We start from the raw sequence: 24,500 nt of genomic DNA on the forward strand, positions 1-24,500 counted from the left end.
GTGATGTTATTGGACAATATCGTAATTTATCAGTCAAAATATTGACCAATGTACGACGAAGTATCCAGCAGCTTCAATTACGATGGTGGGCAAGACGCTGATCGTCGGGGGCGGCTTGACGGGCGCCGCTCTGGCGCGATTGCTACAGGAGGCCAAGGCGGCAGCGACTTATGCGTCGGAAGTCGTAGTATGGGACCGCAACAGTATCCTCGGAGGGCGCGCAATGGCCAGGTGAAGCTCTGTTAAGCACACTGTAGGCTGTGACACGAACTGACATGTGGTTAAGATCGTTTCCGAAGCAACGAGAGGTCCACGTGGACATGGGGGCGCAGTATTGGACGCCGAAGTCCGATCTAAACGACGACTTCCGCCAAAAGCTGACACAGAGTGGCCGTTTGGTGCCATTCGCCGAGAACGAGATCACCCAGGATCCGTACAAAGGAACAGTCAAGACGCACTTGGTTTCTCCTGATGGCAAAGGGTTTCGAGCGATGGTGGAGCACTTATTGGAGGGTAGGTTGGCTGTGAGGGACATTAGTGGGAAATGAGGGAATGACTCGTCATGCTTGTGATGCCATTAGGGACGGAGACCAAGCTGTCGACGCATTTGGAGAGCTTCCAGGTACTGGACGATAAACGCATCCAAGTTACGACCGACGAAGGCAAAGAGGAGATTGTGAACGAATTGGTGTTGACGTGCCCCATCCCTAATGTAAGATCATTGCGCTGAGATTTCTTTCGTGTCGTCCCAAAGCTCAGTTGACACGTTTGACCAGGTACTGTCAGTTATCAAGAAGAGCAGCTCGTTCCACGTTGCCCCAGAGATTCTTCGTGCATTGGAGAGTGTGACGTACTCGCAACGCTTTGCTGCAGCCTACGTTTTCGACGAAAAAGCGGTTCCGGCAGTACAGGAGTTGGGGTGGACGGCCAAGTACGTCCCTGGAGACGAGAGCGACATCATCCGCTTCGTGTGTTGGGACCACCTGAAGAAGAAACAAGATGAAAACTCCCCGCCGACGCTGATTGTGCACACCTCGGTGGGGTTTGGGGCCACGTTCATGGACGACACTCGCCATAATGACGAGATCCTTGCCCTCATTACCAAGTCGTTACGTGAGGTCTTGCCATCGCTTCCAGCTGAGCAGGATGCGCGTCTCCATCGCTGGCGGTACGTATAATATATTTCTGTGGTAGCGTCACATGTTGTCGGCTTACAATAAGCTCATTATTCATTCGTCAGTATCTCTCAAGTAACCGTGCCGTATCACGACCGGAACGGTGCAATGGGCGAGGATCCACCATCAGCTCTCGTGCTTAGCGCCAACCCACGCATCATCGTGGCCGGTGACAGCTTTCTCGGCTCAGGTTTTGATAATTGCCTGTTGTCTGCCAAGGCGGTTGCCAATTTGTTGCAAAGCAAAAACGCGCTTTGATATGAAGACGATAATTGTTACTGTTAAACTGAAGCCAGGTTGCATGTGTAACAACAAGAATAATACATGTAACAGCAATAAGAATACTTGTAGCGATCACTTTCAGCTGAGAAGGATGCGTACTACTAATACATCATTTATGGTACGGCTGTTGCTGTCGATCACCCGTATCCGTGTTCACATGTCAAGCAAGTGGTCGAGCCCAACCATGATCCAAGATGTGCAGACAAGTTATTGACTTTCGTGCTCAGTCAACCTCTATCATGGCCGGCCACGGTTTCTACTTTGACAATTGACTGCCAAGGCCGCAATCTGTTGCAAAGCTACAAAATGTCAAAAGTGAAGGAAGCCACGTCAATCCAAATCGATTTTCTCAAACAAGAAGTTCCTCTTGCTGTCGCATACCAGTGAATGCGAGAATGCACGTCACTCTCCACTCCATCACTGGATACACAGAGTTGTAGACTTTCATTCATCAATTACTAGCGAGAAAAAGTTTAGCCACATTCATCGGAAAACTTACAACTTGGTGTACAAGTCGTGTACAAGTTCGGCCACAGTGAAACCCCGTCTCCCAATCCCTGATTTGTGGGCATTTCCTTATCCACACTCGACGCCGTCAGTACAGTCGGCTATGGATCTCCCGGAGCTCAAGGGTAGGCTGCCTCACTCTGCTGCTTACTTAACTATGTTTTCAACTAGCCAAGACACTAACGCTGCATCTGCCAGGTTATTTACGCAAGAAATCGCGTCACGATCGCTGGCAGCGCCGTTATTTCGAGGCCACCACACACTACTTGACCTACTATAAGGTAGATTGTCTGCCAATAAATGCGTTTTGCTGCAATACTGACCGCTATAACTCTTCTCATTGACCACAGAGCCGAGAGAGCGAGAAGTTACTGGCATGTATCGACCTATGGCGCACTCAGACCATCGATTTTAACCCCGCGGACGGCGACAAACTCGAGTTCTCCATCGCTATCGGCGAGCAGTCGTATCTGCTCAAAGCCGACAGTCAAGACGACGCTGCGCGATGGGTCAAAGGGCTCCAGGCACGGCAGTATCGACCAGAAGGCACGCCCTCCGAGGTTTTCAGTCTACGCAGCGAGCATATGGACGCCGAGAGCGACGCGTCTAGCGAATATGGCGGTCGACGTCCTCGAAATGCGTCGTCGGACTCAGGCAGTCACCGCTCGTCCTTGTCCATGTCTTACGTCGAGACGCAGAATCCTGTGGTCCCAAATGCCGCTGCCATTGCCAGACTCTCGCTGTCTCACGCTGACGCTCCGAATCCTGTGGTTCCGAACGCCAATTTGATCGCTCGCGCGTCGTTCTCACATGCGGAAGCTACGAACCCAGTGGTCCCGAGTGCTACTGCTAATGCAACGACAGGAGCGAAGTATCCTATGGTGAATACCAACCAGCAGGTCACGCGATCTACAGTAGCGACAACAGCTGCAGTCAAGACAGCGGACGAAGAGAATGCGGCCAATGCACAGTGCTGTGCACCATGCGTGATCATGTAAAATGCGACGACGAGATGCGATACTAGCTCTTCGTTTTTTTCTTTCAACGGCGATGCAGGCGGACAAATGATGAAACAAACGCCTTCGAGCTACTTGAATGCTTCCTGTCCTTTCCTGCCTGCAGAGCTGCCTTTTGTAGACCGTACGAACACCACCAGGCCGATGTCTCCGGCATGTGGAGACTTCATGGCTATACAAGATACTACAATGGTACTAACGGAGACCGTTATGTGGAGAGTATGAGGTCTTCGTCAACATTAGAGAAAAATAGCTTCGGACACTACTCAAGCCAAGGTTTAAGTCTAGAAGTAGCGGCAGTTGGCACAACAAGAGCAAGTAGCCCCGAGCTTTTCCTTACACAATTGATAACAGCACGCGCGTTCAACCTGGACATTCGTAGTTTGTGATCCTAATTAGAGGTCTTTAGCAATCTTACAGTTTGTTCTGTTTTCGATCGAAAGTTCAGGCAACCGGATAATACGAAAAACGTGTTTAGCTACTTTATTTTAGTTCGGTTTGTGCCAGATGCTGAAGATGCTAAAGATAGCATCACCCTTCAGCCAAGAAAAAACTCACTTTTCCACACATACCGCAGAGCTGCGTATTTCACAAGATGGTGTTCCGGTTCACTACGATGGAAGATCTGGAGATGCTGCGGGAGCTGATTCGTCAGAAGCCATTTGCTGCGAAGCGCGGTTCGACACTGGAGATCTGGGATAGTGTTGCTGCAGCTTTAGGCTCCGCCTTGAAAAAGGAGATAAAAGTAAAGCAGATCCGCGACAGGTTAAATCTACTAAAAACTCGCTTCAAGGAAAAGGAGCAGCTATCGGCGCTGGCAAGTGGTGTTGAAGAGTCCATCCACGCGGTTAACGTCCAGACACACTACACAGACGTTGATGGGTTGATCCGGGAGTATACGCAGCTTGAACGGCTCCACCATGATACTAAAGCAGCTCAGAAAATTTCTAAAGAAAAGAAGGAGGAAGATCTGGCTAAGTGCGCTGCTGCTATAGTTGACGAAAGCCGTCGTCGTCGAGCCTACCGCGACGATACCTCTTTCTACAGTGACTCTGATGACTCCAGTGACGCTCAAAGTGTTGTGTCGGGGGCTGAAAGCACAGTATCAACCGGTTCTAGCAAGGCGAAACAACAAGGGGTTAAGCGCTCGAACGCGTACTTGACGGAAATCAAAAGACAAGACAAGAAGTACAAAGAGCAATTGGATTTAAAGCACCGTGAGCTCGAGCAGGGACAAAAACAATTTGAAGAAAGGCTGGAATTTGAGAAGAAACAAGCTGAAGACAGACTTCAATTTGAGCAACATATTCAACAAAGCAATCGGGAGATGATATTGGAGTGCGCTAAGATTTTTGGGGCTGCTTTGGCTAAGAAGTGATCACTAAGATGCCGACCCAAGATAATGATGTATATCTGGAGGAGACACACCGAAGTAGTCACTAGCTGTACTTCCACCTCTCATGCATGTGATGCAATTTGTCATCAATACACCAACTCGATACATCTGACCTACTGGCTGTGAGCCTGTTCTTAAACTTGACTTCATATCCAAAGCTTTCCAATAGTTCACGATTTGAGCGTAGGACCACTCCACGGAAACACGGATCTTACTCATAGCAGAGTTGATATGCCGCTGTTCACACGTTAAATTTCCAATCGCTCCTTCGAATGGGCTTATTAGTACATCATCACGTCCGTAGGCGCAGTCCCCAAAAATTCGAAACTCTCGAAAGCGTAAATCGTTTCGAATAATTGTACTTAGGTCGGATTCACGATACATTTTGACGTCGTGATTTCTTCCAGGGTACGGGCCATATAGATGTGAAATTAACCCATCAGGAGTGACTAGAGTTTGAAACTTCAGTGCGTGTTTACGCTTGTGTCCATTGTATACAGACTGCTGGTCCAGAAGTTTGTTTTTCTTTCGCCCTCGATGACCGTGTCGACGAGGCGTAGGCCGACATATACCTCTTACAGTACCGTCAATGAATGCCCAGATATTTGTGTATGGACTACCGACATCGAAAACAGCCCGTGCGTATTCAGAGAGTCGAGACGCAGCAATTTCATGATTCAGCAGAAGTAGATTGGCATATTGAGCTTCCAGTATGTCAAGCAGGTGGAGAAATATGTTCGACAGACCGCTAGGTGATCGCCCGAAAAAATCTCGCACATCCTCCCAACGTACAGGAGCTGCTAACTTGTACAGAACTACACAAAGAGCCTCAATACCAGTAGCTCTTGTCCTCTCGCGAGTAACGATATCACCAATATTCATCAGTTTTACAAGTGTACACAACTCCGACTTGTGGAATCGAAAGCGCCGTTTGCACACCGAGTCGGATAAGGCATTGAAGTTGAATGGTACTCGTAGTTGTTTTGAAGGGGCTGGTTGGCATACCAATTCTGCATGAATCATCGCTGCTTCAACGTAGAGATCTTCTTCCCGAGCAAGTTGCAGTCGCTGCAGTAAGTAGGCTGTTTTGTAGTGACGAGGGACGCCACGAGTGACTAATCGGATGAACGACGTGACCACGGAATCGGCCAGGGCTGCTTCAGACGATGAAGGCATTGTATTGTCTTGGTGCAGGCCGCAGAGGAGAATCAGAATTGCCCTTCGAACCTAACAGTTAGGTCGTCTGGTATAGAAGTTTAGCCGCGGCATAGATACCGTAAAATTTAGATCTGTAACCGTAATAAACTGCTCTTCTTTCCGGTTCCGATTTAAGTTAACGGTCGAAATTTCAGATTGTGGTGGGTTAAAGCAGATGGTTGTTCCGAAATGAAGTACTTTTCGGTTGTGCTAAAGACCTCTATTGTAGCGTAGGTAACTTTGCATGTACTGCTTCAAGATGGTCCAGTATCTCGATTCCAATTGGCTAATAAAAAGACTATTTTTCCACTTGGACAAATTCACTGCCAGCGCTTAGACGACCGACGCCAGCGCAGCCATGGGGAGCTCCGACGGTACGTCTCCCGCGTCTCCAAACTCTTGTCACTGCGCTCCACACCGTGTTTTAAACCTACTGCCCCCTTGTTCTGCCACTGCCAGAGGATGAGCGCAAGAAGCGCAGTATCAACGAGATGTTCGGCGACGAAGACTCGGACGACTCTGGAGACGAGCAGATCCCTCGCAGTACGTCTCTCTCTACACTCCACCCCCACTAATAGCCCGGCTTAAACTCAGCTATCTCCTTCTTTCTTAGCCACCACCACGACCACAGCCGACGCCTCTGGGTACTATCACCCGTCTACTATCTTCACGAGCAACTCTATCTAACATAACAATGCTATTACTACCAGTTTATTCGGCTCGGACTCGGAGAGTGACGACGAGGAGAAACCCGTCAAACGTCCAGCCTCTCCGCCCACTAAACGCGTCAAAAAAGAGGAGAAGCGTCGCGATGATGGAGACGAGTATGACTCTGGAGAGGAGGCTGTGGCAACCAAGGATGACGACGATTTCATCGACGGGGACGACGATCTCGCTGATGTACTGGGAGAATACGCTCAAGACCGTCAACAGTTCGACGACGAGCGTCCACTGGACGAGCAGGAGCCGACACAGGAGCAGAAGGACGATTTCTTCGACAGGACTCTCAAGTCTCTCAAGACTGGACGCTCTCGCTCCAAACTCAATCTGTCGCCACAGGAGATGGAGCAGATCACACAAGAAGTGCTCTATCGTATGGACAAGGCTTATGCTGATGACCTGGCGAGTATTGCGGAACGTCGACCGGCGCTCGAGAAGATCAAGTTTGTGGACAACGCGCTGCATATTCTACGCAAGATCCAGTTCCAACCTATGCTGTTGGATTTCGATCTGCTCACGGTATGCAATGTGCTGGGCTTTCAGGAATTGGGTGATGTTGACTGGGTTATTTTATAGATTGTGAAGAAGTGGATCCAGCCTCTGGACGACGGGACGCTGCCGAATGTTGGACTGCGCACCAAGATGCTGGAGATGGTCAGCAAAATGCCAGGTATTCTGTGGATAAATGATGGATATTGTTATTGTAAACACTAAGTTCTTTTGTGCAGTGTTTAAGGAACATCTGAAGCGCAGTGGCCTCGGAAAAGTGGTCATGATGTTGATGAAACACCCCCAGGAGGTAGGGAACGACAGATGCTATTTGTCGTGAAGATGTCTGGATGCTGATAGTATGTTGTGTGTGTTTTGTAGACGCTTGAGAACAAGGAGCTTTGCCGTAGTTTGGTGGAGCGTTGGAGTCGCGCTGTGTTCAACAAGACGCTGGACTTCTCCAAACTGGCGGAACTGGAAGCTGAGAAGGCCGAAAACGAGATTTATCGCCGTCGTGAGCGCGCGTATGTTTATGAAAAGTTTCCACTGCTTTTAGCTCTTTTTAACAAGATAAATGTGCCATATAGACGCAGACAGAAGAAGTCGAAGAACAAAGCGCGTGCTGCCGAACGTGATGGTAACGTGTTCAACGGCCGCACTGCTGATCCTGACGTGAAGCCAGACGTATCAGAACGTGCAGAGCTACCAGAGCAGTTGCATATCGATTTCTTGCTCCGTCCGCAGTCCAAGATCGACATGAACGCCGTGCAAGCCAAGAAAGTAGATCCGGATTCCCGCAAGGCGCGATTGGCCAAGCGGATGCAGGAGATCGCGAGGCCTGGCAAAAAGAGCAAGCGCGCTACTGGCGTCAGCATCGAAGGCAGATAAGTCATCCAATCAGCAGCCAGCGCTGATTCTGACAGGAATCGAGACGCATCCTGTAACTTTGTGCTGTAGCCATCAATTCTTTGCATTTTGCATACATCTCTCCTGTTTCGTGCTTTTTTGTTTTCTCTCATTCCCGTGATTACTAACTCGTTTTGATCAAAAGCTGCAAGGATGCCAGCGAAACACCCGAGAAACGTCAAGTTAGACTGTGGAGACGTTTTCAAGGACATGAAAATAGCAGCGTGAGGCGGATAGAGTCGCCGAGTTGGAATGGTGAGCAAGCAGATGCGCTGCCGTGACAAGACAGGAGACCAAGCTGTCGATGAAACACCAAATGAAGACTGTTCAGACTGCAAGAAGCAGCAGAGAAGAAGAAGCACAGTGGGTAAAGAAGAAGAAAGCGATAGTGATGAGGATGGCGAGGAGGACGACGACGATCTTCGGGTTTCCACTCGCTGTGGTAATCAACTTGAGCTAGCAGATTCGGAGCGTGTATTTCCTCCGCCGACAAGTCAAGTGGCGTCGCTTAATAAGGAGTTGAAGGCTCTTGAGACCCGATACTTCCGAACGCGACTGACATTAGAGAAAGTGAGAGAGAAGGTGAGGGACTTCGCAGGATCTTTAGTGTATCAGCTCGTACTAACCAGTGTAATCGACTTCCAGAATGATCAGCTTCGCAGCGAGATGAAGAAAGTGATTAAGCACAACACAAAGCACGAGCGGGAAATCTCCAAGCTACGACATCTCGTAAGAACTCAGTCATTTTGCTTTGATCCCCACTGCACTAACGTTGGCACTTAGATCGATCGCATCCAGTCTGAACGTAAACAACTCGAGCAACAAGCAATCAGCAATCGCGACTATGCGAAGAAGATCGAGCATCGTTTCTTCATGGGCACCAAGGGGAAGTCTCTAGTTCAGTGCAACCTCGAACTCAGTTCTCGTTTGCGCTTGTTAGAGACCACTCTCAAGAAGAAAGATGAAGGCCTAGAGAAGACTCAACAAGAGCGAGATGAAGCCAGAGACAAGCTTTCCATCGTGCAACGAGCTTTAGACACTCGCCTCGAGTCGTACGCGCTCAATGGCTGTCTACACACCGGTCTTCTATTCGAGATCTCAAAGCTACAAGACCATAGTGAAGCGCTAGCTCTGCAACTCGCTCAAGAACGGAAACTCGTGTCAACACTGCGAACACAACTTCAGATCTCCCAGAAGCGCGAAGAAGAGTTAGAAGATGCGCGTACAGTGCGTGAGTCATGGGTGGCTACACTGGAGAAGGAGCGTGTTGCTCTAGACGAGAAGATGGCGCAGCTATCAGGCGACGTACAGACTGCCGCGTGTGAGAAGGCGACACTACTGCGTTTTATCCACGAACAAGCGGAGACGAAGTTCCAGCTCGAAGCGCGACTTAAAGACGAGCAAGCTCAGCGTCGACAAGAAGCGGAGCGAGCACAGCACGCGTTGAAACTATGGGAAGAAGAGATACAGCAGCTTACCACGAGTGTCCAGACAGCACGACAGGAGACTCAACAGCAGCGAGACGAGTGTGAACGCGTTCAGGTTACGCTCCGAGAGCAACAAGAAGCCAACTCAACGCTGCGATCTCGAGAGAAAGAACTGGAACTGGAGCTGGAGCGACTACGAGATGCTCGTAAGAAGTTCGAGGACGATTTCTTGGCCGCTAAAGATGTATGTCGGGAGCTGCAAGTCACAGTTGAACAGCATGAAGAAGGCGGCAGTAAGTTGCGCTTAGAGATCGAAGCATTGGAAAATGCTCGACGTGATTTACTTGGACAACTGGAGACGAAGCGATCGGAAGAGCAAGCACTGCGAGAAGCGATGGAAGGAGCACTACAGGATCTTGCAGCGTTGTCGAAGCAACGCAACGAAGCTGCCAAGGCCATGAGTGAAGCTGTGACTATCAGTGCGTCGTCGCTGGAAGAGCAGCAGGCTCTGGAGCATCAAGTGGAAGCCCAACGCTCACAGATTGAGAAGCTGAAAAACGCCAAGAACTTGTTGCAGAATGCCATGCTGGAACAACTTGCAGCTCTGCGCAAGCAACTGCATCTGGAGCGACGACAACGCATCGAAGCGGAGGCGCGACTCAAGCATGTGAAGCCTGCAGTCATAGCAGATACCCGTCCACCGACAGAAGACTCAAGAAGACCAGAGCCAGCGGACTGGGAGGCTCCACAACCATTGCCATCTCCTTCGCCCTCGCCACCTCCACTTCCTCCGTATCTGTCAACAAACCTGTCAGTGGCGTCGTCATCATCGGCTTCATCGTCAGACGAAGACGATGTCTGTGAAGCCTTTGACGATGAGTTCAGCCCTGTTAAACCGACATCAGAGACTCCGGTCGGTGAGTTAGAAGACGATCACGCAGAGTCGGAAGCGATCTCGTTGCTGGAACTTGCTGGAGATATAGGAGACAACACAGAGTGACAAAATAAATAGCTTTTAGGACATCTCTGGCATCAGGTGATGAAGTGCCAGCGTTCTGACTACATAGAACACAAGATATCTCCATGAAGATAACCCACGTGCTTGCCTCCCCACGTCAGAGTCACATCGAACGGGATCGGCTTGGCTTCACAGAGCACAGGCGCTGCGTGCATCATCAAGTCGGACTCCTTAAGACAGAGCACTCCTTGCCCTCCATGGCCCTTCTCGGCTTCAATACTGATAGCGATATGCACGCCTCCGTTCACTGCCTTGGTGATAGCCGAGTGCGTCACGCCATTGGACATGGCCTCTCTCCACGCTACAGTCCGGAAGTTTGTGTACGCCAACTGAGATTCCTCGTCGTCGTCCACACGAGCGCTGGACTGGAAACCATTCTGCACCAAGTGAGCGACCTCGTAGACTTTACGTTGAAGAGCATAGACGTCTTCAGACGGTAGTGGGAAAATGGTGGAGATACTCACAGGCTCCACTGGAATCAGTTCAAGTCGAGAAGCAGCGAGAGCCGACAGACGATCGTTCGTCATGGCCAAAGGCTGCGTTCCTGCCGGTCCAACAGTGAAGTCAGAGTACTGATTGGGAGTCGTCGTAGCTCTGGAACTCGAGCCACTACCAGAGCGTAGACGGCTCTTTCGAAGCACACGTGTAACCACGTGAGCGATCGATGACTTCCTACGGCTCATGGAGACTCGCACACTGTGGCGTGAGGACTCTCCACTGCTGGTTGTGCTGTTCGAGTTGATGGCTCCACGACTGCTCTGGCTTCGTCGACTACTTGACGGGTTCGATCCCCCATGCCCTCGCCAACGATATCCTGTATTCTGCAGTATAGAACCTCCATCACGCTCTTCGTACGTCCAGATATTGGCGTCCAGCTTCACCAATTTGATCTTAAACTCGTGCACGTCACGCTTATCTCGAAGCGCGTGGTTACCTTGACGCAAATCTGCGATGGCTGCTTCGTCCATGTTGTACGAGAAGAAGCGATCGATCTCCAGCTCGTAGATACTGCACACTGGCTTGTGTGTGGACGTCACGATGTCTTCACATGACCAGTAGCCAACATTCTTGATCCGTTGCTTCGTATCACTTAACGAATGAGCCAAGATACGGTCCTTATACGCCGGTAATGCGTCTCCGACGAACATTTCTTCGTCAGGTTCGCAGAAAAGATCTCGACACGAACGCTCTCCGACCATCGAAAACGTAGCAGTGACGCCGATTTTACGCGGGAAAGAAGGCAGGAACCGGATAGGAGGTTCTTCGAATCCAGTGAAGATCTCCTTGGCCTCGATAGAAGCACGGAGTTCATCGTATCGAAGAACTTCCAGCCACTTTCGAGCCGTGTTCTCAGCTACCAGGTCGGACTTGGATAGTAGATCTCGGATCTTCTTGATGTTCCCACGACCAAGGGGGACGAAATGGCCACTCGACGTCAATCGATCGCTGGACCGCTGTTTGTTACTTGAAGACGAGAGACCCAGACGGTTTTCGGGCGATTGTGACGGCAGCTGGTCGTCCAAGAAAGAAGCCCAACTGCTCGGTTTACTCTTCTCACGTTCATCACTACCGTCCTGGATAATAATCTCCAAGCTATCGTCATCCATTACTGGTGTGAGGATATCGGGGCGTGTCAGTTGATCGGAGGGCGTTTTCAACAACGTGAACGGGACATCTCCGTCGTAAGAAGTGTACACTTCTTCATAAATACTGCTGCCACTGGACGATGAGGCTTCAGCGCTGCTCCGTTGACTACTCCAGCCAATACTTTCTTCCAAGATCGTGTGGTCGTTCTGGAACTCTCCGCTCTTCTTGTCGATCGACTTCTTGGCATCTCGAATGGCCTTGATCTGAGCCTCAATCGCCGTATCTGTCGCTCTCTTTAACGACTCCGCCTTGTACGCTTGATCGATTCCAGCAGCCAGTGAGGACGACGACATGTCCACGTCGTAATTTAAGTTACCGGACAGGATCGTGTGGTGGTATAAATTCGGGAAGTCAACTGCTGCTCGGTCCGCATCCATACCGAACGAGTGGATCAGACTCGAAGCCACTGCGTGTTTAGCGAAGACGTTGTTCTCCACTGGTCGGTACTGACGTTGCGAGTTATTGCTGAGCGACGTACTGAGATTGCACGATACAAACGCGATAGACGCATCGAAGTAGCGGATCGGGATCCCCACCACCTCGTTAAACGTTTTTCTCTGCGCCCAGATCCGTCCGTCGGCAGCTTGAAACTTTACATTCCCACTGGCATCGTCGGCGTTATTTACAAACACAATTTGACACACCGACGCCTAAAGTACACAGCAATCAGTAAAATAACCCAAAATAACGTGTAATACAACGCGTAACTTACATCTTGGACGTGGCCTCGCACTGCCGTTCCAGCAATCGACGTGATAGATCGGTACGCCGTGGGGTAATTTACTTGGAGAAGATATCCTCGGATCACTTGCTCGATCGTCTGCACTTCGACGCAGTGTTGGAGTGAGAAAACATACAAGTCTTTTCCTGCTGGAATCCAGTCACTCAAGTTGGTAGGACACGCAGTCCAGTTCATATCGAACGTAGTGACAAAGATGGTCGCTGTGCCCATGTGATGTCGCTCTTGCTCCCGTAATCTCACGGACTGTCGCAGCATATCTTCTGACAGTTTACTGTTCTTCGTAGATGACCCACCATTGCTCACCCATGGCTCTCGGACGTGTCGAACCACCCAGATGTGAAATTTCCCGTAAATAACAGCGTTAACGAAGCCTTGAAGCGGTACAATTGTGGCATGTAGGAAGTCCAGAGTGAACGACGTATTGCCTGTAAACGTGGCGTATGCTCGGTCCACCACAGCCGGTAGCCAGCAGAAAATGAAGCCTGTAATATAGATCGTGAGGTTGTGCACTACCGCGTAGTAGGCGTCGTTGGCGTCGTCGTTCTCGTAGGTTTTGAGTCTTTTCTTCATGTTGATCTTGACCAAAACGAGGAAAATGGTCATGGCGATGCCCCCAGCGATGACCCAAAAGTATAAAACACCGAACATCCACCACAACTCCTCGGTCGAGTCGTGCTCCACTACGACCCAACACCAGAGTCCTGCGTCTCCGAACTTGTTGAAAATGAGGCAGATAGAAGGGATCCCCACTGTGAAGAGCATGGTGCTGACAATGTACCACTTGATCTTCTTCATGAGCATCTGCTGGTCCTCGCCCATACACACCCAGCGGTACAAATTCAGCGCCATGATGAAGTTCCACGCGATCGGCGCGCCATCTCCAAACGTGATAACTGCAGTAGTAGTTAGTATTGCAATACTTCTACAGAGTAATATTTGTTGTTGCACGTACTGAAGGCCTGGAGCTTGCAGATTGGCGTTACGGGGTCACCTGCGTCTTGGTTGAACGTCTCTGTGGGTAGTTGGCCGAACGCGCGTCCAGTAGCGCCGAAGAGGTCCTGTAAGAATTGGTTCGTCAGATGTATTCGACATAAAAAGCAACAGGAACACGTGCCAGGTAGGCGATGATGTGGATGAGCTCTTTGGTGACGTCGAGGTGGTGCGCTGAGGCGGCGTAGACTGACAGCGACTTGGCCTTGAGTCTCCGCGCGTACCAGTAGCGGCCGATGATGTAGAAAGCGCCGATGATGGAGAGGATGGAGGTCGTGGCCGACGCTACTGTCTGGTAGCGCTGATGCCGCTCCTCCTCCTCCGTTGTCGGCGTGCCCATGACACTTGACCGACGCTCGAACTCTTTTGGGCTCAATTGGGAAGTGACTGGGGTTCCGTTTTGAAGAACCGGGAAGACATAGGGTCTCTGAACAATTAGGTTAGTGTGAAGTAATGCATGTTAACATGAATATGATATAATAGAGGTTAGAATAAGTTGATAAATTTGAGGGATACTGATAGAAGGGAAAAGGGTATTATATTTCGGATGAAGTGACAGGATTGGCTGAAAAAGTAGTGACACATGGGCGTAAGAGTGGGACAGTATCAGCAGCCCGCTTGGCGACCTGCATGTGCCCGCTTGTCTGACTTTGTCGCCTTTGTGGCCTCTTTGCAGCTTCCTGGGGCCATCTCAGTGAGATGCCGCCTGTTGTTTGACGACACAAACGCTACCATGCGGGGTTTGTTCAAAACTTGCAGTAGACGTCTATCAACTCGCAACAGTTGTTGCTGGCTTGAACATGTGCCCAATTGAAGCTTGAAGCTGGTGAGTCCACGGACTGTCTTCGTGCGCGGCTTGCACCAAATCGAGAACCCCCAAAAACCGGTGGTGGACTCGCTCACGAACGTCGATCAGACAGACGTCTGTGAGTCGGTCGTATTGGCGCGGCGGTGATGGAGCTGCAGTTCGATGTAAATGAGAGTGATCGACATAATGCAATGTAGCATCAACGTGTGTCAAAAGAGTTTGCAGAGCTGAATACATTCGGTCTGTCATTTTGAAAAGGACACAAAAAAGTTCCCATTTTGTAATTGGTTAATAACAAATAACCCGGTTATTTCTCCAGCCAATCAAGTATGCGCACACTCGAAACGACGCCAGCTACAGATACCTTTTCCAGCAATTGTGTCAATCCTCATCACGACCTCCCTCTTCCCTTCGCCATGGACACGACAGACGCTCCGCAGCTCATCGAGCACGTCAACCATAGCGTCAACTTCACACCGAATGACACCAAGTGGATTCCTGGCTCGGCGCGTTTCGTGGCCATGGGCATTTACCCCAAAGCCACAGGAGCCCTCACGATCTTTGGTCTCAACCAGGGCGAACTCAAGACACACGCGGTGCTCGAGAAGACGCATGGTATCAAATGCGGTACTTTCGGGGCTTCTGCACTGGAGGACCGACACTTGGCTACAGGCGACTACGGCGGCGTCATGAGCGTCTGGTAGGTTAGAAATCCGAGCTCAAAAGCTGCAAAATTGAGCTCATAAACGTCGAAAATGTGTCACTGTAGGGACCTGGAGAAGGCCGACGTGCCCGTATATTCAGCTCAAGCTCACAAGTCTATTGTGAACGCTATAGACGGCTGTGGAGGGCAGAATATTGGCAGTGGAGCTCCCGAGATCGTCACAGGAGGACGTGACGGCTGCATCCGCGTCTGGGACGTACGTGTATCCGAGCCAGTAGTCACGTTGGCTCCTAAGGAGCAGGACACGGCGCGAGATTGCTGGACAGTCTGCTTTGGTAACTCATATAACGACGTGGAGCGCTGCGTCGTCGGCGGCTACGACAATGGAGACATCAAGATGTTCGACTTACGTACCAACACGCTCAGATGGGAGACCAACTGCCAGAACGGCGTCGTCAACGTACAGTTCGACCGGAAGGACATTGAGATGAACAAACTTCTGGTCACGACACTCGAGTCGAAATTCCGAGTCTACGATCTGCGGACGTTCCACCCGGAACAGGGCTTTGCCTGTATGACAGAGAAGGCGCACAAGTCCACGATCTGGCAGGGACGCTTCTTGCCGCAGAATCGCGACCTGTTCATGACTGGCGGAGGCAACGGTGGCTTCAACTTGTACAAATAGTAAGTAGATAGTGCTGTGTTGGTTGATATTGACTGATCTAACGCTCCATTCTGTGAATTTCTAGTCACTACCCACTCTCGAGAACGGCGAAAGACTCTGATGGACGACTGTACGGTGTATGCGGCACGGTGGAGCTGCTCAACTCGCGAGTGCTGTCCACACAGCCAATTGTAAGCATGGACTGGAGCCCGGATCGGGAGGGTCTGTGCACTTTGGCGTGCTTGGACCAAACCGTCCGCGTGTATATCGTCACAAAAACCAACAAGTACTAGGCAAAGTCACCATGTACCACTAGCTAATCTTCTTCTGCATTAATAAGCAAGACTACTCCGTTGCTACCAGTCCAGCTGGGTTCACATTCGCATTCGAGGACAACGGTTTGAAGCCAAGAGCTCGGATCTCCTCCTCTGGGATGCCAAACTGGGTCAGCTTCTGTGTAAAGGTACGTAAACTGTCATTGTAAGCCTTGCTCTCCTTGGTGACACTGTACTGGAGTTTGCGGATCTTGGCGTTCTTCGAGTCCAGCAGCGTTCCCAGCGTCTCCGTCACTCTTCGAGCCTGCACTGGATCGAGGTTTGCAGCCAGTAGAATCTCCTGCAGTTGAGCGCCTTTACGTGCGTGTTGGTCGTCCATGGACGCCAGACGTTGCTCCAGAATGAGGTTCTTGCACTCGCCCTTCTTGTGAATAGTCTGGACCGTGTGCTCGAACGTGTCGTACAGCGCATTGCGGTCCGACTCCATCGTCCTGTACTTCATAGTGAGCTCAGCTTGGTGCTGTTTGAGGTCGTGCACTTGTTGCGCTAGATACAGCAGTCTGGCCTTGGCATTACGCAGCGACAACTTGTCCTTCTGCTCGTCTTTAAGCTCATGCCGTAAGTGCTCTACCTCTTGAATCGCAGCCGCTAAAGGCTCCGAAAGTCGCTTGTTCTCTTGGGAGACGTCGTGCATGAGCTTCGTATTAGCTGCCGCTTTCTTCTTCATAGCAGCGATCTCGTTCTTAAGCGAATCAATGAGCCGTAAGTTGTCTTTAGTGATGTCGTTGTAGTAGTTTTTGATCTGTGTAAAGGCCTTCTCGTGGTTCTTCATCAGGTCGTTGATGTGCAAGTTCTTACGCTCTTCGATCTCGTGGATATCCACTTTACGCCGCAGTTCTAACGACTCCTGAAGGTCTCGCAGACGCTGCTGACAACGAGCTTCAAGAGCGGCATTGTTCTTCTCGAACTGTTCACGCAGCTTCATGAGGTTCTTCTCGTGGGCCTGTTTCATCTGCTCAATCTCGTCTTCATTGGACAAATCTCGCTCCTTGAGTTCGAGTTTAAGAGATTGTTTAGTGCTGCGTAGTACAGTCTCTCTGTGCTCGTGTAGATCCTTCTCCTCGTCCATGTGACCCATGCCGTCCGTCTGTACGCGCTTGAGATTGTTTTTGTGTTCGTAGTCCAAGTGCTTCACTTTCTGTACGTACACACGCACTTCGACGCGATGGTTATCTTCCATGATCTCCATCTCGCGGTCTTTGGCCATAATTTGGTTCTCGTGGTCCTGGATCTCTTGCTTGGTGATCTCGTAGAACGACTCGATCATGTCCTGGCAAAAGAGGGGTTAACCCTTTAACCATTTTTCCAGTTGAAGATAACGGAGACCATGGGCGTACCCGCTCATGCTGAACGTAGTTGCGATCCACTTGGGCCTTCTCCAGCTGCTGCCTCAGCATTTGAATCACCTCCTTGAGCATCGGCACGTCCATCGTGTCGTACTCTAAGCATAACACAATTTAAGAATTGAGCTAGGACTGTTTTGGTCGTTAAGGTTTACCTGAGGGCTCCTCGGGCGGTGCTTCCTCCTCTTTCTTGCCCTTCTTGCCCTTCTTCCCCTTCTTCTTGGGCCCCATCGTTCAGTTCGCGTGTATTTTTCTTCGCTTTAGCTGCTCAATACTGAAGTACAGGACGTTACGTTGAACGGGGTGACCCTTTAGTGGGTCATTCTTGTCAAAGGTCCCTTCGTATCTTGTGATAGACTGTGTTGATGGGGAATGCGAGGTCGGATACGAGGAACTTGGCTAGCGTCCACTACCTGAGCATATCGGGTGACGAGAGCAAGTAAGTGACGATGAGATGGTGTACCGCTTAGACAGTTAATCTGATTGCGTTCAAAGCTCGACGATGTATGAGGAACCTTTGCTAGACAAGAGCAGGCAGTTGCAGCAGGAGGACGACAAGATCGACCTTGGAGCGGTGATCCACCAACTCAACAGCTTCTTTGCAGTCATTTGGCCAGTCTCAAATGCGATCATCTGCTCGAGGTAGGCGATTGTCTGCATTTTGTACGTACAATTTGTGCAAGGCGTTTTCATTTTCTTTTCTTTTTTGCAGTCTTGCTGCTTCGTACATCTCCGATCCTGTCATGACACAAGCCATGAAGTAAGCTTTCGACTATTGTCCATGGGTTGATGGTGACATGCGTATTAATTAGATTGTGGAGTAGGACGTACATGTACTACCAAGACATCGACTCATCTGGGCTGTCTACGGCCGAGAAGACAGAGGAGGCGCTTCTCAATGCGCTTTTGGTGATTGTATTCATCGCCTTCCTCACCTTTGGGATCGTTTTGCTCTACAAATGCAACGGCATGCATCTCTTCGCCTGGTACTGCATGTTGTACTCGGCCGCGTTGCTCGGACTCATGGGTTCGAAGCTGGTCGTCATCGTTCTGTGTGGAAACCTGCACTGGGTCATCGATCGCATCTCGCTCACAATTGTCATGTACAACTTCGCGATGGTCGGCGTGCTCAGCATTTTCTATCAAAAGGGTATTCCTGGTATTCTTGAGAGAGGTTATCTTATCGCTACCAGTGTCATCGTAGCTTGGCAACTCGCCCAGTTACCCGAGGTAAGACGGAAATGTTGTGGTATTTGAACTACCGCGGACTAATATGCTGCGATGTTAGTGGAGTATTTGGATGCTTCTACTCCTTCTAGGCTTCTGGGACCTTTTCGCCGTGTTAACACCGGTGGGGCCTCTGCGTTGTCTGGTTGATCTCGTGCAGGAGAAGGGAACTCCGATTCCAGGTCTTCTATTCGAAGCAGATGTGGAAAAAGCTCATATTGGAGGAAATACCATCGACCAGAACGCGCCGAAGCGAAGATTTGCGAGTCGTGACACAGTACCAGAGGAGGTTTTCATCCACCGTTTGCTACTTGCAGCAGAAAGTGTAAATGTTCAAGATCATGGAGCAGTTAACGGTGCTCTATTTCGACGGCAAGTACAAGTGTTTCTGTACGACCAAAACTCGCAGTGCCAAAACCAAAGCGATGAACTTGCTCGCAAGTTTGAACGCAACCAGCTCCGTCTGTGGCGAAATTTGTACACTTACTACTGCGTCGACTACGTGTCCAAGCAACAGCCATATCCAGCTATCCATACTGTGTTTCCTACTTCCATGGACACGTATCCTGCCTATGCAGGTAGACCCAACTACAATTATGATACCAGGGGCGAAGGCTGCGAGGACAAATCTATCAAATTGGGTCTCGGAGATTTCATTTTCTACAGCGTTTTGGTCGCCCGTGCATCGCTACACGGCTTCGACGTATTTGCAGCTTGTTTCCTCAGTATCCTCGTGGTAAATTTCACTATTGGTGGGTATTCTGAAGCAATCAAAACCTAACTTTTTGTTGTTGCAGGGACTGGGGATTACACTCTATTTGCTTGCACGCTTCGACGCGTTACCGGCGCTCCCTATCTCACTGTTTATGGGGATCATCACCTACTTGCTCATGATCACCATCACCTCCCCTCTGCTTGAAGAGCTCCAAGCAAGAAACGTATTCGGTATCTAGAATGTTGTTATCGGCACTCGCAGCCGCATCTGGTGTCTCTGCTGCAGTAAAGATACTTTTTCCAAGTTGCACGTTCGGTCAGAGGAGCGTCGTACTGTACTGTATTGTACCTCGTTCGTTTCTCAGTCGTTTTCGTGTTGGTAAAGGATAACGTGAACACGTCTAGTCTCTTGGGTGGCAAGAACATTCTTGTGTAGATGGATCCGAACTGGAAGGAGGGATTCGTCAGTCATCAAGGCAGCTTTTTTTGAGATCATTATTGGGTGAACTTTGTTCTTTGCAAGGGACAAATTTTAACGGTGTTTGTCTGCACAGATTTCAACACCTCCGTTAATTTTTTTTCTACAGCTGCAAAAATAAAATGCCGAGCATACGTTGCTGTTCTCGGGTTAGATAACCTGTGTGATAACTGGCAACTCGTCAAAATTGTCACCAAATGACGTCAGTACTGCATCCCATTGCAGTGACAATTCATCGTCGCCAACGTAGTTAACTGAGCTTCGGGCTGCTGCAACGGGAGGGGTGGGTATTTCCTGCTTAGAGCTGGAGATAGTCGCCCCGGGTTAACAATGATACTTGTATCATGCACGACCTGCAGGTTGGCCAATAAGTTTAGCACTGTGTGCCAACGTTGCAGACTCTGGACTTCAGTCTGGTGCCTTATGAAACGGATCGCCAAAGATATTTTTTTTGTCTGAACCGGCTACAACTTCAACTTGGACGAAAACCGCCCGGCGAGCAGTGGAGTCGAACTGATAAGATCAATGCGTTCGATTTGGCTGTGAACGCACAGCGTTCAACACAGTATTTTCGTGCCATGAAGACGAGCCGGGGTGAAAGATTTCGCTGGGGGTGTACAAAATGGAATCAGGTATTCGGAACAACATCAATCGGTTACAGCGTCTCAAACCTGGCTTCATGCCTAATGGCATGTTGCATTGATTCCTCCGTTGTGACCTTTTGCTGAGCCAAGATTTACTGTACGATGTAGATAGTCTTGATAAAAACTCTCCAAATTCGTAAGATATTCATGTTGTTTTCGTCTTTCAAGCCTTTAGTAGTTTCGCGAAAAAAAAAAGTCAAGTCAACTGCTTGGTGCCCGTCCGACCACCGTTTGAGAAAAATTAGCACACCGCAGCAGAAAACACTCGCCAAGTGGCGTTTTTTTTCTTTCTTGGTGCTTTTTCGGGGCGGCTTCTGGTTTATCCTATTTCTTCCGCTTCGATCCAAGGCACTTCGGGCGTTACTCCAGCTTGGAGGCCTGTAGGTTCATAGAGGAATAGAGAGAGAAGCCCAGCATTCAAACACTCACGCCCACCCGCGGACGAGCCGAGCCCTTCGATCGCAGAAGGGAGTTGACCATGGAGCCACCAGGCGCAACGGCACGCCTTTCGACGTCCCCAACCGTGACGTCCAATACCAAACTTGAATCGGTCGCGTCCAGACTGGACGAAGCGAAGTATCCTGGCAGCACGTGGCCTGTCGGCCATCAGCGCTCGCAGATGGTAGCAGCGTGGCAGGGCAACTCAATGCGACAGATGCAAGAGCCACAAGTCGGTGGCGTTCCTCGTTCCGTGTTGCAACGGTTGCTAGGGAAGCCGGTTGAAAATGCCCCAAACACGCCACTACACAGTCCTAGACGTCGATGTTCGGCTGCGTCGGCTGCTATGGTGTCCATGGTGCACAGTCCGAGGACGTTTGCCAGTAACCCATTGGAGAAACGAGACCCGACGGCTCAAACGGCGCCTTTTCCTTGCGTTTCGCCCATGTTCCCCACCCCAGAGTTCGGTAGTTACGAGAGTAATATCCATAGCAACTGCAGCAGCGGATGCAGCAGTCCGACACCGATCGGGAACTTCATCGACGGGCCGATTCCGTCCGACGATGAGGACGAGAACGCAGATGAAGTGACGATGCTGCGTCAACAAGTGGCGTTGCTGGTCAAGAGCCTGGAGGACGAGAAGAAGCGACGCGCATCGGAACAGCAACTCATGCAGACCGTAAGTGGGTGCAGTTTTCTTCCTGGTCGTACAAATCTTGTAGCTAAATCTCCTTTCGTGCAGAAAATCATCGAACTTCAGACCTTAATCCGAGGAACTGGAGAGGACGAGGATACAGTCAGGACTCGAGAGAACGAGCGACTGGAGAATAACCAAGTCAGACGATGGTCAGCGCCACTGGAAGAAGACGAAGGCGTCGAGTCTTGTAGCTGTGCACAGAAGCCAACGGATTCGAGCGGAGAGGCGACTACCAAGCTGCAACTCACGCGACTGCGAGCACGGATGCACGCCATCGTCATCGACGCTCAACGGGAGACCCAGTACGTTGTGATAGTCGTAGTTTTTGATGCCAATACCGTGCCTTATCTGTGTATTTCGGACCGTTTTAGAGCACTTCGAGCACAACTGGAAGGTGTGAAGCGAAGCCACAGTAAGAGGGAGAAGCAGCTCACACTCGAGACGACCATCAAAGTCGCTGCTCTGGAGCAGAAGCACGCAGTTGCCACTAGTCGGCTCACTCAGCAAGTCGCAGATAGTGCCGCTCAAGTGGAGAAGCTACAAGTTGAAAAACAGGAGCTGCTAGCGTGTATCCAGACGCAACAAGAGCGTCTCCATCAACTACAACTTGCTCTCGGCGGGAAGCATATCGTGGACGCCTCTAGGTGATCGCAAGTCGGAAGCGCGGCCATGAATTAACTCTTATAAATGGTGTGTGTGCAGCCTCAAATGACAATAAAACAAGAGAGGAAAAGCGCATCAGTCTGCAGGCTTCTAGACGATCGAAAGTCTACCTGCTTGACGACTGCTCTGCCCCCCTGCTCTCTCCTGGCCAAAGCCTAATGCACTTGCACCATCAGGATGTCACCACAACTATAGAATAATATCAAAACACACAGGGTCAGACCTCGGTATATTACGAAGACGCGTTAAACTTGACCCGGATCTCCTCCTCGCCCAACAGACCGCCACTGATCGAGTTGATGTTGCCCGTGAACACGCGTCGTTCCCATGTGGCGGTGTCGAAGTACAGGAACTGCGGCGTCATCGAGCTGTTGGCTAATGAGGGCCCCGTACTTGCGCTACTACCGATGGATCCGATGCTGCCGTTGCCTGTTGCTCCAGTGGGGGATCCGTTGCTTGATGCTCCTACAGAGGAGCTCGCATTGCCAGCCAACAGCGCAGCATCTGCCGGGGACGCACGTTTCAACCACGTCTTTAACTCGGCATGGTATCTCCACTCTCGACTGTAAAGTTCCTGGGCGGCGTAGGCCTGCAGCACGTCCTTGGGCATCGAGTAGAAGATGAAGAAGAGCGTCTCGAGGTGGAATTTGGACAAGTGCGTCGTCTTGAGCACCGGGGGCTGGTTGTAATAGCACATTGGCAACGAGAACTGCGGCTCTTTTGTCAGCTGCTCTTCAGACCAGGGCGAGGCGAACGTCGGGTACAGCGGTCTATAGTAGCAGCAAACAATTCGCCGCGTTAGAAGCATATAACCAACAGTAAAATACCCTTGAGCTGCCAACATACTCTGCCGAGTTGAGATTTAATCCCAGCGACGTGAGATCGCAGCCCATGGCCAAGTTCTTGGTCGCGTCGCCGTTGCCTGGTCGGATGATGGTGTGCAGCATGCCCAGAAGTCCGTACTGATTGCTCGGGTCCAGCTCGCCGTTGCTGGCTTCAGTCTGTTCATCCTGTCGCGGCGCTCGGAAGTGATCGAACGCTTCGGTGCCTAGATTTACGCTGCCACTGGCTCCTGCTGCTTGCGTTGCTCCGCCTGCGCGACTACCTATCGAAGTGCCTCCTTTCTGCTGCTCCAACCGTGAGGATAACATGCCGTCTGCTGCAGAGGAAGTGAAGCTCGAGTGTCTCTTTAACTCCGACGGTGGTCGCATGGGACTCTTCTCACTCACACCAGGGCCAAACGTCGACAGCGCTGGGAAATCCTCTTTCTGGATCACAAACTCGGACGGTTGTGCACGCATCCGCTCGGCTGCTGTGCCTTCGAAGCTCGAGTCCAGCGACAACGACCCCATCCTGTTCACCATAGTTAATTCTTCGTTGCAGCATTGGAACAGCAGACATATTCCGCCTACCTAGAGCCTAGAGCAGGGAACTCGGACATGTCTGGAGCCTTATTCTCGGTCGGCATTGGGAAACTCCGTCCTGTTTAAGAAACAAATAAAAAAATCATGAATTATTATCAATAATGCCAAAATAATAGCGTTGATGTCCCCAACGCACCGGAATTGATACGGTGTAGCTCATGCGTGGGCGGGATTGCACTTCCTCCTACTTGCATGCGACCCACACCAGATCCACTCAGAAACTGCAACACCGACAACAAAAATCGTTAAAAACAATTGCGAAAACGCTTGAGAACTGCTGCAACCGACCGAACTGGATCCGCCCTGCATCAGACCGCTACTGTAGCCTGAATACGAGCCGTGTAGCTGCGCCATATTGGGATCAGCGGAGTCGGCGTCCATAAGGCCGCTGCCCATTGAGTGGAACGACGAGAGACTGAGATGCGGTCCTCCGCTGCTACTTAGGCCGTTGCTACTGCTGCCGGGGCCCTTGGAGCTCGCAAACTCGTCGCGGTGGTAGTAGTACTGGCTGGCGTCGAACTCCTCCTGAGCACAGTAAATTAGTGTAACAGTACAATATAACATCACATTTGGCACACAACGCACCTTGTCCTCGGCCGTCTGGATGTTGTCCTTGAAGTAGGCGAATTTGTCCTTGGACGGGTCAATCATGGCCAGCACTGGAGAACGAAGGGAGACTCGGCAGAGGCGCGGGGCGTGGACCTCGCGTGCTGCTTCCTGCTTCCGCTTTGTGTGGCGTTTCTGCAGTGATCCCCCCTGAGGACGTGTACAGTATGGATTCGTATAAATGCGAACAGCTCAATTGTAATTTTGCTCAAATTTTGGGTGATTGGTCAAAATGGTCAGCCAAAAGAGCAGTGTTGGATAAATCCTCGGCTTCTCGGCTTTA

At 50.6% G+C, this 24,500-nt stretch overlaps 11 protein-coding genes across 19 annotated transcripts; 8 read left to right on the forward strand and 3 right to left on the reverse strand.

Annotated features, from left to right (window-relative positions):
• Window positions 1-49: 49 nt before the first annotated feature.
• Window positions 50-1,582, forward strand: PPTG_11281 (hypothetical protein). Of its 3 annotated transcripts, XM_008906561.1 has the most exons (5): window positions 50-231; window positions 287-513; window positions 582-712; window positions 777-1,168; window positions 1,241-1,582. In XM_008906561.1, the coding sequence occupies exons 1-5, from the start codon at window positions 83-85 to the stop codon at window positions 1,431-1,433; spliced, it is 1,092 nt and encodes a 363-aa protein (XP_008904809.1). In that variant the 5' UTR covers window positions 50-82; the 3' UTR covers window positions 1,434-1,582. The 3 variants fall into 3 exon arrangements, with proteins under 3 accessions (XP_008904809.1, XP_008904810.1, XP_008904811.1); XM_008906562.1 differs by having other exon boundaries at window positions 50-513; XM_008906563.1 differs by lacking the exon at window positions 1,241-1,582 and having other exon boundaries at window positions 777-1,239.
• A 266-nt stretch (window positions 1,583-1,848) lies between these two features.
• Window positions 1,849-3,368, forward strand: PPTG_11282 (hypothetical protein). Its single transcript, XM_008906564.1, has 3 exons — window positions 1,849-2,089; window positions 2,163-2,245; window positions 2,315-3,368. The coding sequence occupies exons 1-3, from the start codon at window positions 2,068-2,070 to the stop codon at window positions 2,960-2,962; spliced, it is 753 nt and encodes a 250-aa protein (XP_008904812.1). The 5' UTR covers window positions 1,849-2,067; the 3' UTR covers window positions 2,963-3,368.
• Window positions 3,369-3,575: 207 nt separating this feature from the next.
• Window positions 3,576-4,358, forward strand: PPTG_11283 (hypothetical protein; the record flags this gene model as incomplete). Its single annotated transcript, XM_008906565.1, has 1 exon — window positions 3,576-4,358. The coding sequence occupies one exon, from the start codon at window positions 3,576-3,578 to the stop codon at window positions 4,356-4,358; it is 783 nt and encodes a 260-aa protein (XP_008904813.1).
• Window positions 4,359-5,931: 1,573 nt separating this feature from the next.
• Window positions 5,932-7,670, forward strand: PPTG_11284 (hypothetical protein; the record flags this gene model as incomplete). The annotated part of the gene is made up of 8 exons (XM_008906566.1): window positions 5,932-5,947; window positions 6,033-6,116; window positions 6,187-6,217; window positions 6,284-6,812; window positions 6,870-6,963; window positions 7,022-7,092; window positions 7,164-7,306; window positions 7,370-7,670. The coding sequence occupies 8 exons, from the start codon at window positions 5,932-5,934 to the stop codon at window positions 7,668-7,670; spliced, it is 1,269 nt and encodes a 422-aa protein (XP_008904814.1).
• A 270-nt stretch (window positions 7,671-7,940) lies between these two features.
• On the forward strand, window positions 7,941-10,115 carry PPTG_11285 (hypothetical protein; the record flags this gene model as incomplete). Its single annotated transcript, XM_008906567.1, has 3 exons — window positions 7,941-8,270; window positions 8,334-8,417; window positions 8,472-10,115. The coding sequence occupies 3 exons, from the start codon at window positions 7,941-7,943 to the stop codon at window positions 10,113-10,115; spliced, it is 2,058 nt and encodes a 685-aa protein (XP_008904815.1).
• On the reverse strand, window positions 8,230-13,937 carry PPTG_11286 (hypothetical protein). Of its 3 annotated transcripts, XM_008906568.1 has the most exons (4): window positions 13,637-13,937; window positions 13,475-13,580; window positions 12,493-13,415; window positions 8,230-12,430 (listed from the first exon to the last, which is right to left on the reverse strand). In XM_008906568.1, the coding sequence occupies exons 1-4, from the start codon at window positions 13,850-13,852 to the stop codon at window positions 10,175-10,177; spliced, it is 3,501 nt and encodes a 1,166-aa protein (XP_008904816.1). In that variant the 5' UTR covers window positions 13,853-13,937; the 3' UTR covers window positions 8,230-10,174. The 3 variants fall into 3 exon arrangements, with proteins under 3 accessions (XP_008904816.1, XP_008904817.1, XP_008904818.1); XM_008906569.1 differs by having other exon boundaries at window positions 13,475-13,937; XM_008906570.1 differs by lacking the exons at window positions 13,475-13,580; window positions 13,637-13,937 and having other exon boundaries at window positions 12,493-13,442.
• Window positions 13,938-14,665: 728 nt separating this feature from the next.
• PPTG_11287 (hypothetical protein) lies at window positions 14,666-16,021 on the forward strand. Its single transcript, XM_008906571.1, has 3 exons — window positions 14,666-15,020; window positions 15,090-15,668; window positions 15,734-16,021. Exons 1-3 carry the CDS (start codon window positions 14,737-14,739, stop codon window positions 15,939-15,941), a joined length of 1,071 nt encoding a protein of 356 aa, XP_008904819.1. The 5' UTR covers window positions 14,666-14,736; the 3' UTR covers window positions 15,942-16,021.
• PPTG_11288 (hypothetical protein) lies at window positions 15,928-17,621 on the reverse strand. Its single transcript, XM_008906572.1, has 3 exons — window positions 17,482-17,621; window positions 17,321-17,424; window positions 15,928-17,253 (listed from the first exon to the last, which is right to left on the reverse strand). The coding sequence occupies exons 1-3, from the start codon at window positions 17,555-17,557 to the stop codon at window positions 15,994-15,996; spliced, it is 1,440 nt and encodes a 479-aa protein (XP_008904820.1). The 5' UTR covers window positions 17,558-17,621; the 3' UTR covers window positions 15,928-15,993.
• Window positions 17,622-17,691: 70 nt separating this feature from the next.
• On the forward strand, window positions 17,692-19,539 carry PPTG_11289 (hypothetical protein; the record flags this gene model as incomplete). The annotated part of the gene is made up of 6 exons (XM_008906573.1): window positions 17,692-17,765; window positions 17,822-17,968; window positions 18,039-18,086; window positions 18,151-18,556; window positions 18,615-19,289; window positions 19,351-19,539. 6 exons carry the CDS (start codon window positions 17,692-17,694, stop codon window positions 19,504-19,506), a joined length of 1,506 nt encoding a protein of 501 aa, XP_008904821.1. The 3' UTR covers window positions 19,507-19,539.
• Window positions 19,540-20,522: 983 nt separating this feature from the next.
• On the reverse strand, window positions 20,523-24,376 carry PPTG_11291 (hypothetical protein). Of its 3 annotated transcripts, none has more exons than XM_008906576.1 (7): window positions 24,197-24,375; window positions 23,900-24,136; window positions 23,748-23,832; window positions 23,600-23,669; window positions 23,034-23,540; window positions 22,444-22,957; window positions 22,053-22,376 (listed from the first exon to the last, which is right to left on the reverse strand). In XM_008906576.1, exons 1-7 carry the CDS (start codon window positions 24,260-24,262, stop codon window positions 22,368-22,370), a joined length of 1,488 nt encoding a protein of 495 aa, XP_008904824.1. In that variant the 5' UTR covers window positions 24,263-24,375; the 3' UTR covers window positions 22,053-22,367. The 3 variants fall into 3 exon arrangements, with proteins under 3 accessions (XP_008904822.1, XP_008904824.1, XP_008904823.1); XM_008906575.1 differs by having other exon boundaries at window positions 22,053-22,227; window positions 22,298-22,957; XM_008906574.1 differs by having other exon boundaries at window positions 20,523-22,957; window positions 24,197-24,376.
• On the forward strand, window positions 20,573-23,717 carry PPTG_11290 (hypothetical protein). 3 transcript variants are annotated; one of them, XM_008906579.1, is made up of 3 exons: window positions 20,573-21,506; window positions 21,570-21,826; window positions 21,896-23,717. In XM_008906579.1, exons 1-3 carry the CDS (start codon window positions 20,868-20,870, stop codon window positions 22,170-22,172), a joined length of 1,173 nt encoding a protein of 390 aa, XP_008904827.1. In that variant the 5' UTR covers window positions 20,573-20,867; the 3' UTR covers window positions 22,173-23,717. The 3 variants fall into 3 exon arrangements, with proteins under 3 accessions (XP_008904827.1, XP_008904826.1, XP_008904825.1); XM_008906578.1 differs by having other exon boundaries at window positions 20,661-21,826; XM_008906577.1 differs by having other exon boundaries at window positions 20,661-21,506; window positions 21,570-23,717.
• Window positions 24,377-24,500: the final 124 nt, after the last annotated feature.

Source organism: Phytophthora parasitica (genome assembly GCF_000247585.1).
Source record: "Phytophthora parasitica INRA-310 unplaced genomic scaffold supercont2.24, whole genome shotgun sequence".
Taxonomy (NCBI): domain Eukaryota; phylum Oomycota; class Peronosporomycetes; order Peronosporales; family Peronosporaceae; genus Phytophthora; species Phytophthora nicotianae.

Coding starts and splice junctions, on each gene's coding strand:
- PPTG_11286 (XM_008906568.1), bottom strand. CDS start 13,852: ATGGGCACGCCGACAACGGAGGAGGAGGAGCGGCATCAGCGCTACCAG. Junction 13,581..13,636: donor TCCACATCATCGCCTACCTG/GCACGTGTTCCT, acceptor CAATTCTTACAG/GACCTCTTCGGCGCTACTGG. Junction 12,431..12,492: donor TGCGAGGCCACGTCCAAGAT/GTAAGTTACGCG, acceptor TGTGTACTTTAG/GCGTCGGTGTGTCAAATTGT.
- PPTG_11281 (XM_008906561.1), top strand. CDS start 83: ATGGTGGGCAAGACGCTGATCGTCGGGGGCGGCTTGACGGGCGCCGCT. Junction 514..581: donor GGTGGAGCACTTATTGGAGG/GTAGGTTGGCTG, acceptor TGATGCCATTAG/GGACGGAGACCAAGCTGTCG. Junction 713..776: donor TGACGTGCCCCATCCCTAAT/GTAAGATCATTG, acceptor ACGTTTGACCAG/GTACTGTCAGTTATCAAGAA.
- PPTG_11290 (XM_008906577.1), top strand. CDS start 20,868: ATGGAGCCACCAGGCGCAACGGCACGCCTTTCGACGTCCCCAACCGTG. Junction 21,507..21,569: donor AACAGCAACTCATGCAGACC/GTAAGTGGGTGC, acceptor CCTTTCGTGCAG/AAAATCATCGAACTTCAGAC.
- PPTG_11287 (XM_008906571.1), top strand. CDS start 14,737: ATGGACACGACAGACGCTCCGCAGCTCATCGAGCACGTCAACCATAGC. Junction 15,021..15,089: donor GGCGGCGTCATGAGCGTCTG/GTAGGTTAGAAA, acceptor GTGTCACTGTAG/GGACCTGGAGAAGGCCGACG. Junction 15,669..15,733: donor GGCTTCAACTTGTACAAATA/GTAAGTAGATAG, acceptor GTGAATTTCTAG/TCACTACCCACTCTCGAGAA.
- PPTG_11291 (XM_008906574.1), bottom strand. CDS start 24,262: ATGATTGACCCGTCCAAGGACAAATTCGCCTACTTCAAGGACAACATC. Junction 23,833..23,899: donor TGCAGGGCGGATCCAGTTCG/GTCGGTTGCAGC, acceptor TCGGTGTTGCAG/TTTCTGAGTGGATCTGGTGT. Junction 23,670..23,747: donor GCTACACCGTATCAATTCCG/GTGCGTTGGGGA, acceptor TTTCTTAAACAG/GACGGAGTTTCCCAATGCCG.
- PPTG_11288 (XM_008906572.1), bottom strand. CDS start 17,557: ATGGGGCCCAAGAAGAAGGGGAAGAAGGGCAAGAAGGGCAAGAAAGAG. Junction 17,425..17,481: donor ACCGCCCGAGGAGCCCTCAG/GTAAACCTTAAC, acceptor TGTTATGCTTAG/AGTACGACACGATGGACGTG. Junction 17,254..17,320: donor ACTACGTTCAGCATGAGCGG/GTACGCCCATGG, acceptor CTCTTTTGCCAG/GACATGATCGAGTCGTTCTA.
- PPTG_11282 (XM_008906564.1), top strand. CDS start 2,068: ATGGATCTCCCGGAGCTCAAGG. Junction 2,090..2,162: donor GGATCTCCCGGAGCTCAAGG/GTAGGCTGCCTC, acceptor TGCATCTGCCAG/GTTATTTACGCAAGAAATCG. Junction 2,246..2,314: donor ACTACTTGACCTACTATAAG/GTAGATTGTCTG, acceptor CATTGACCACAG/AGCCGAGAGAGCGAGAAGTT.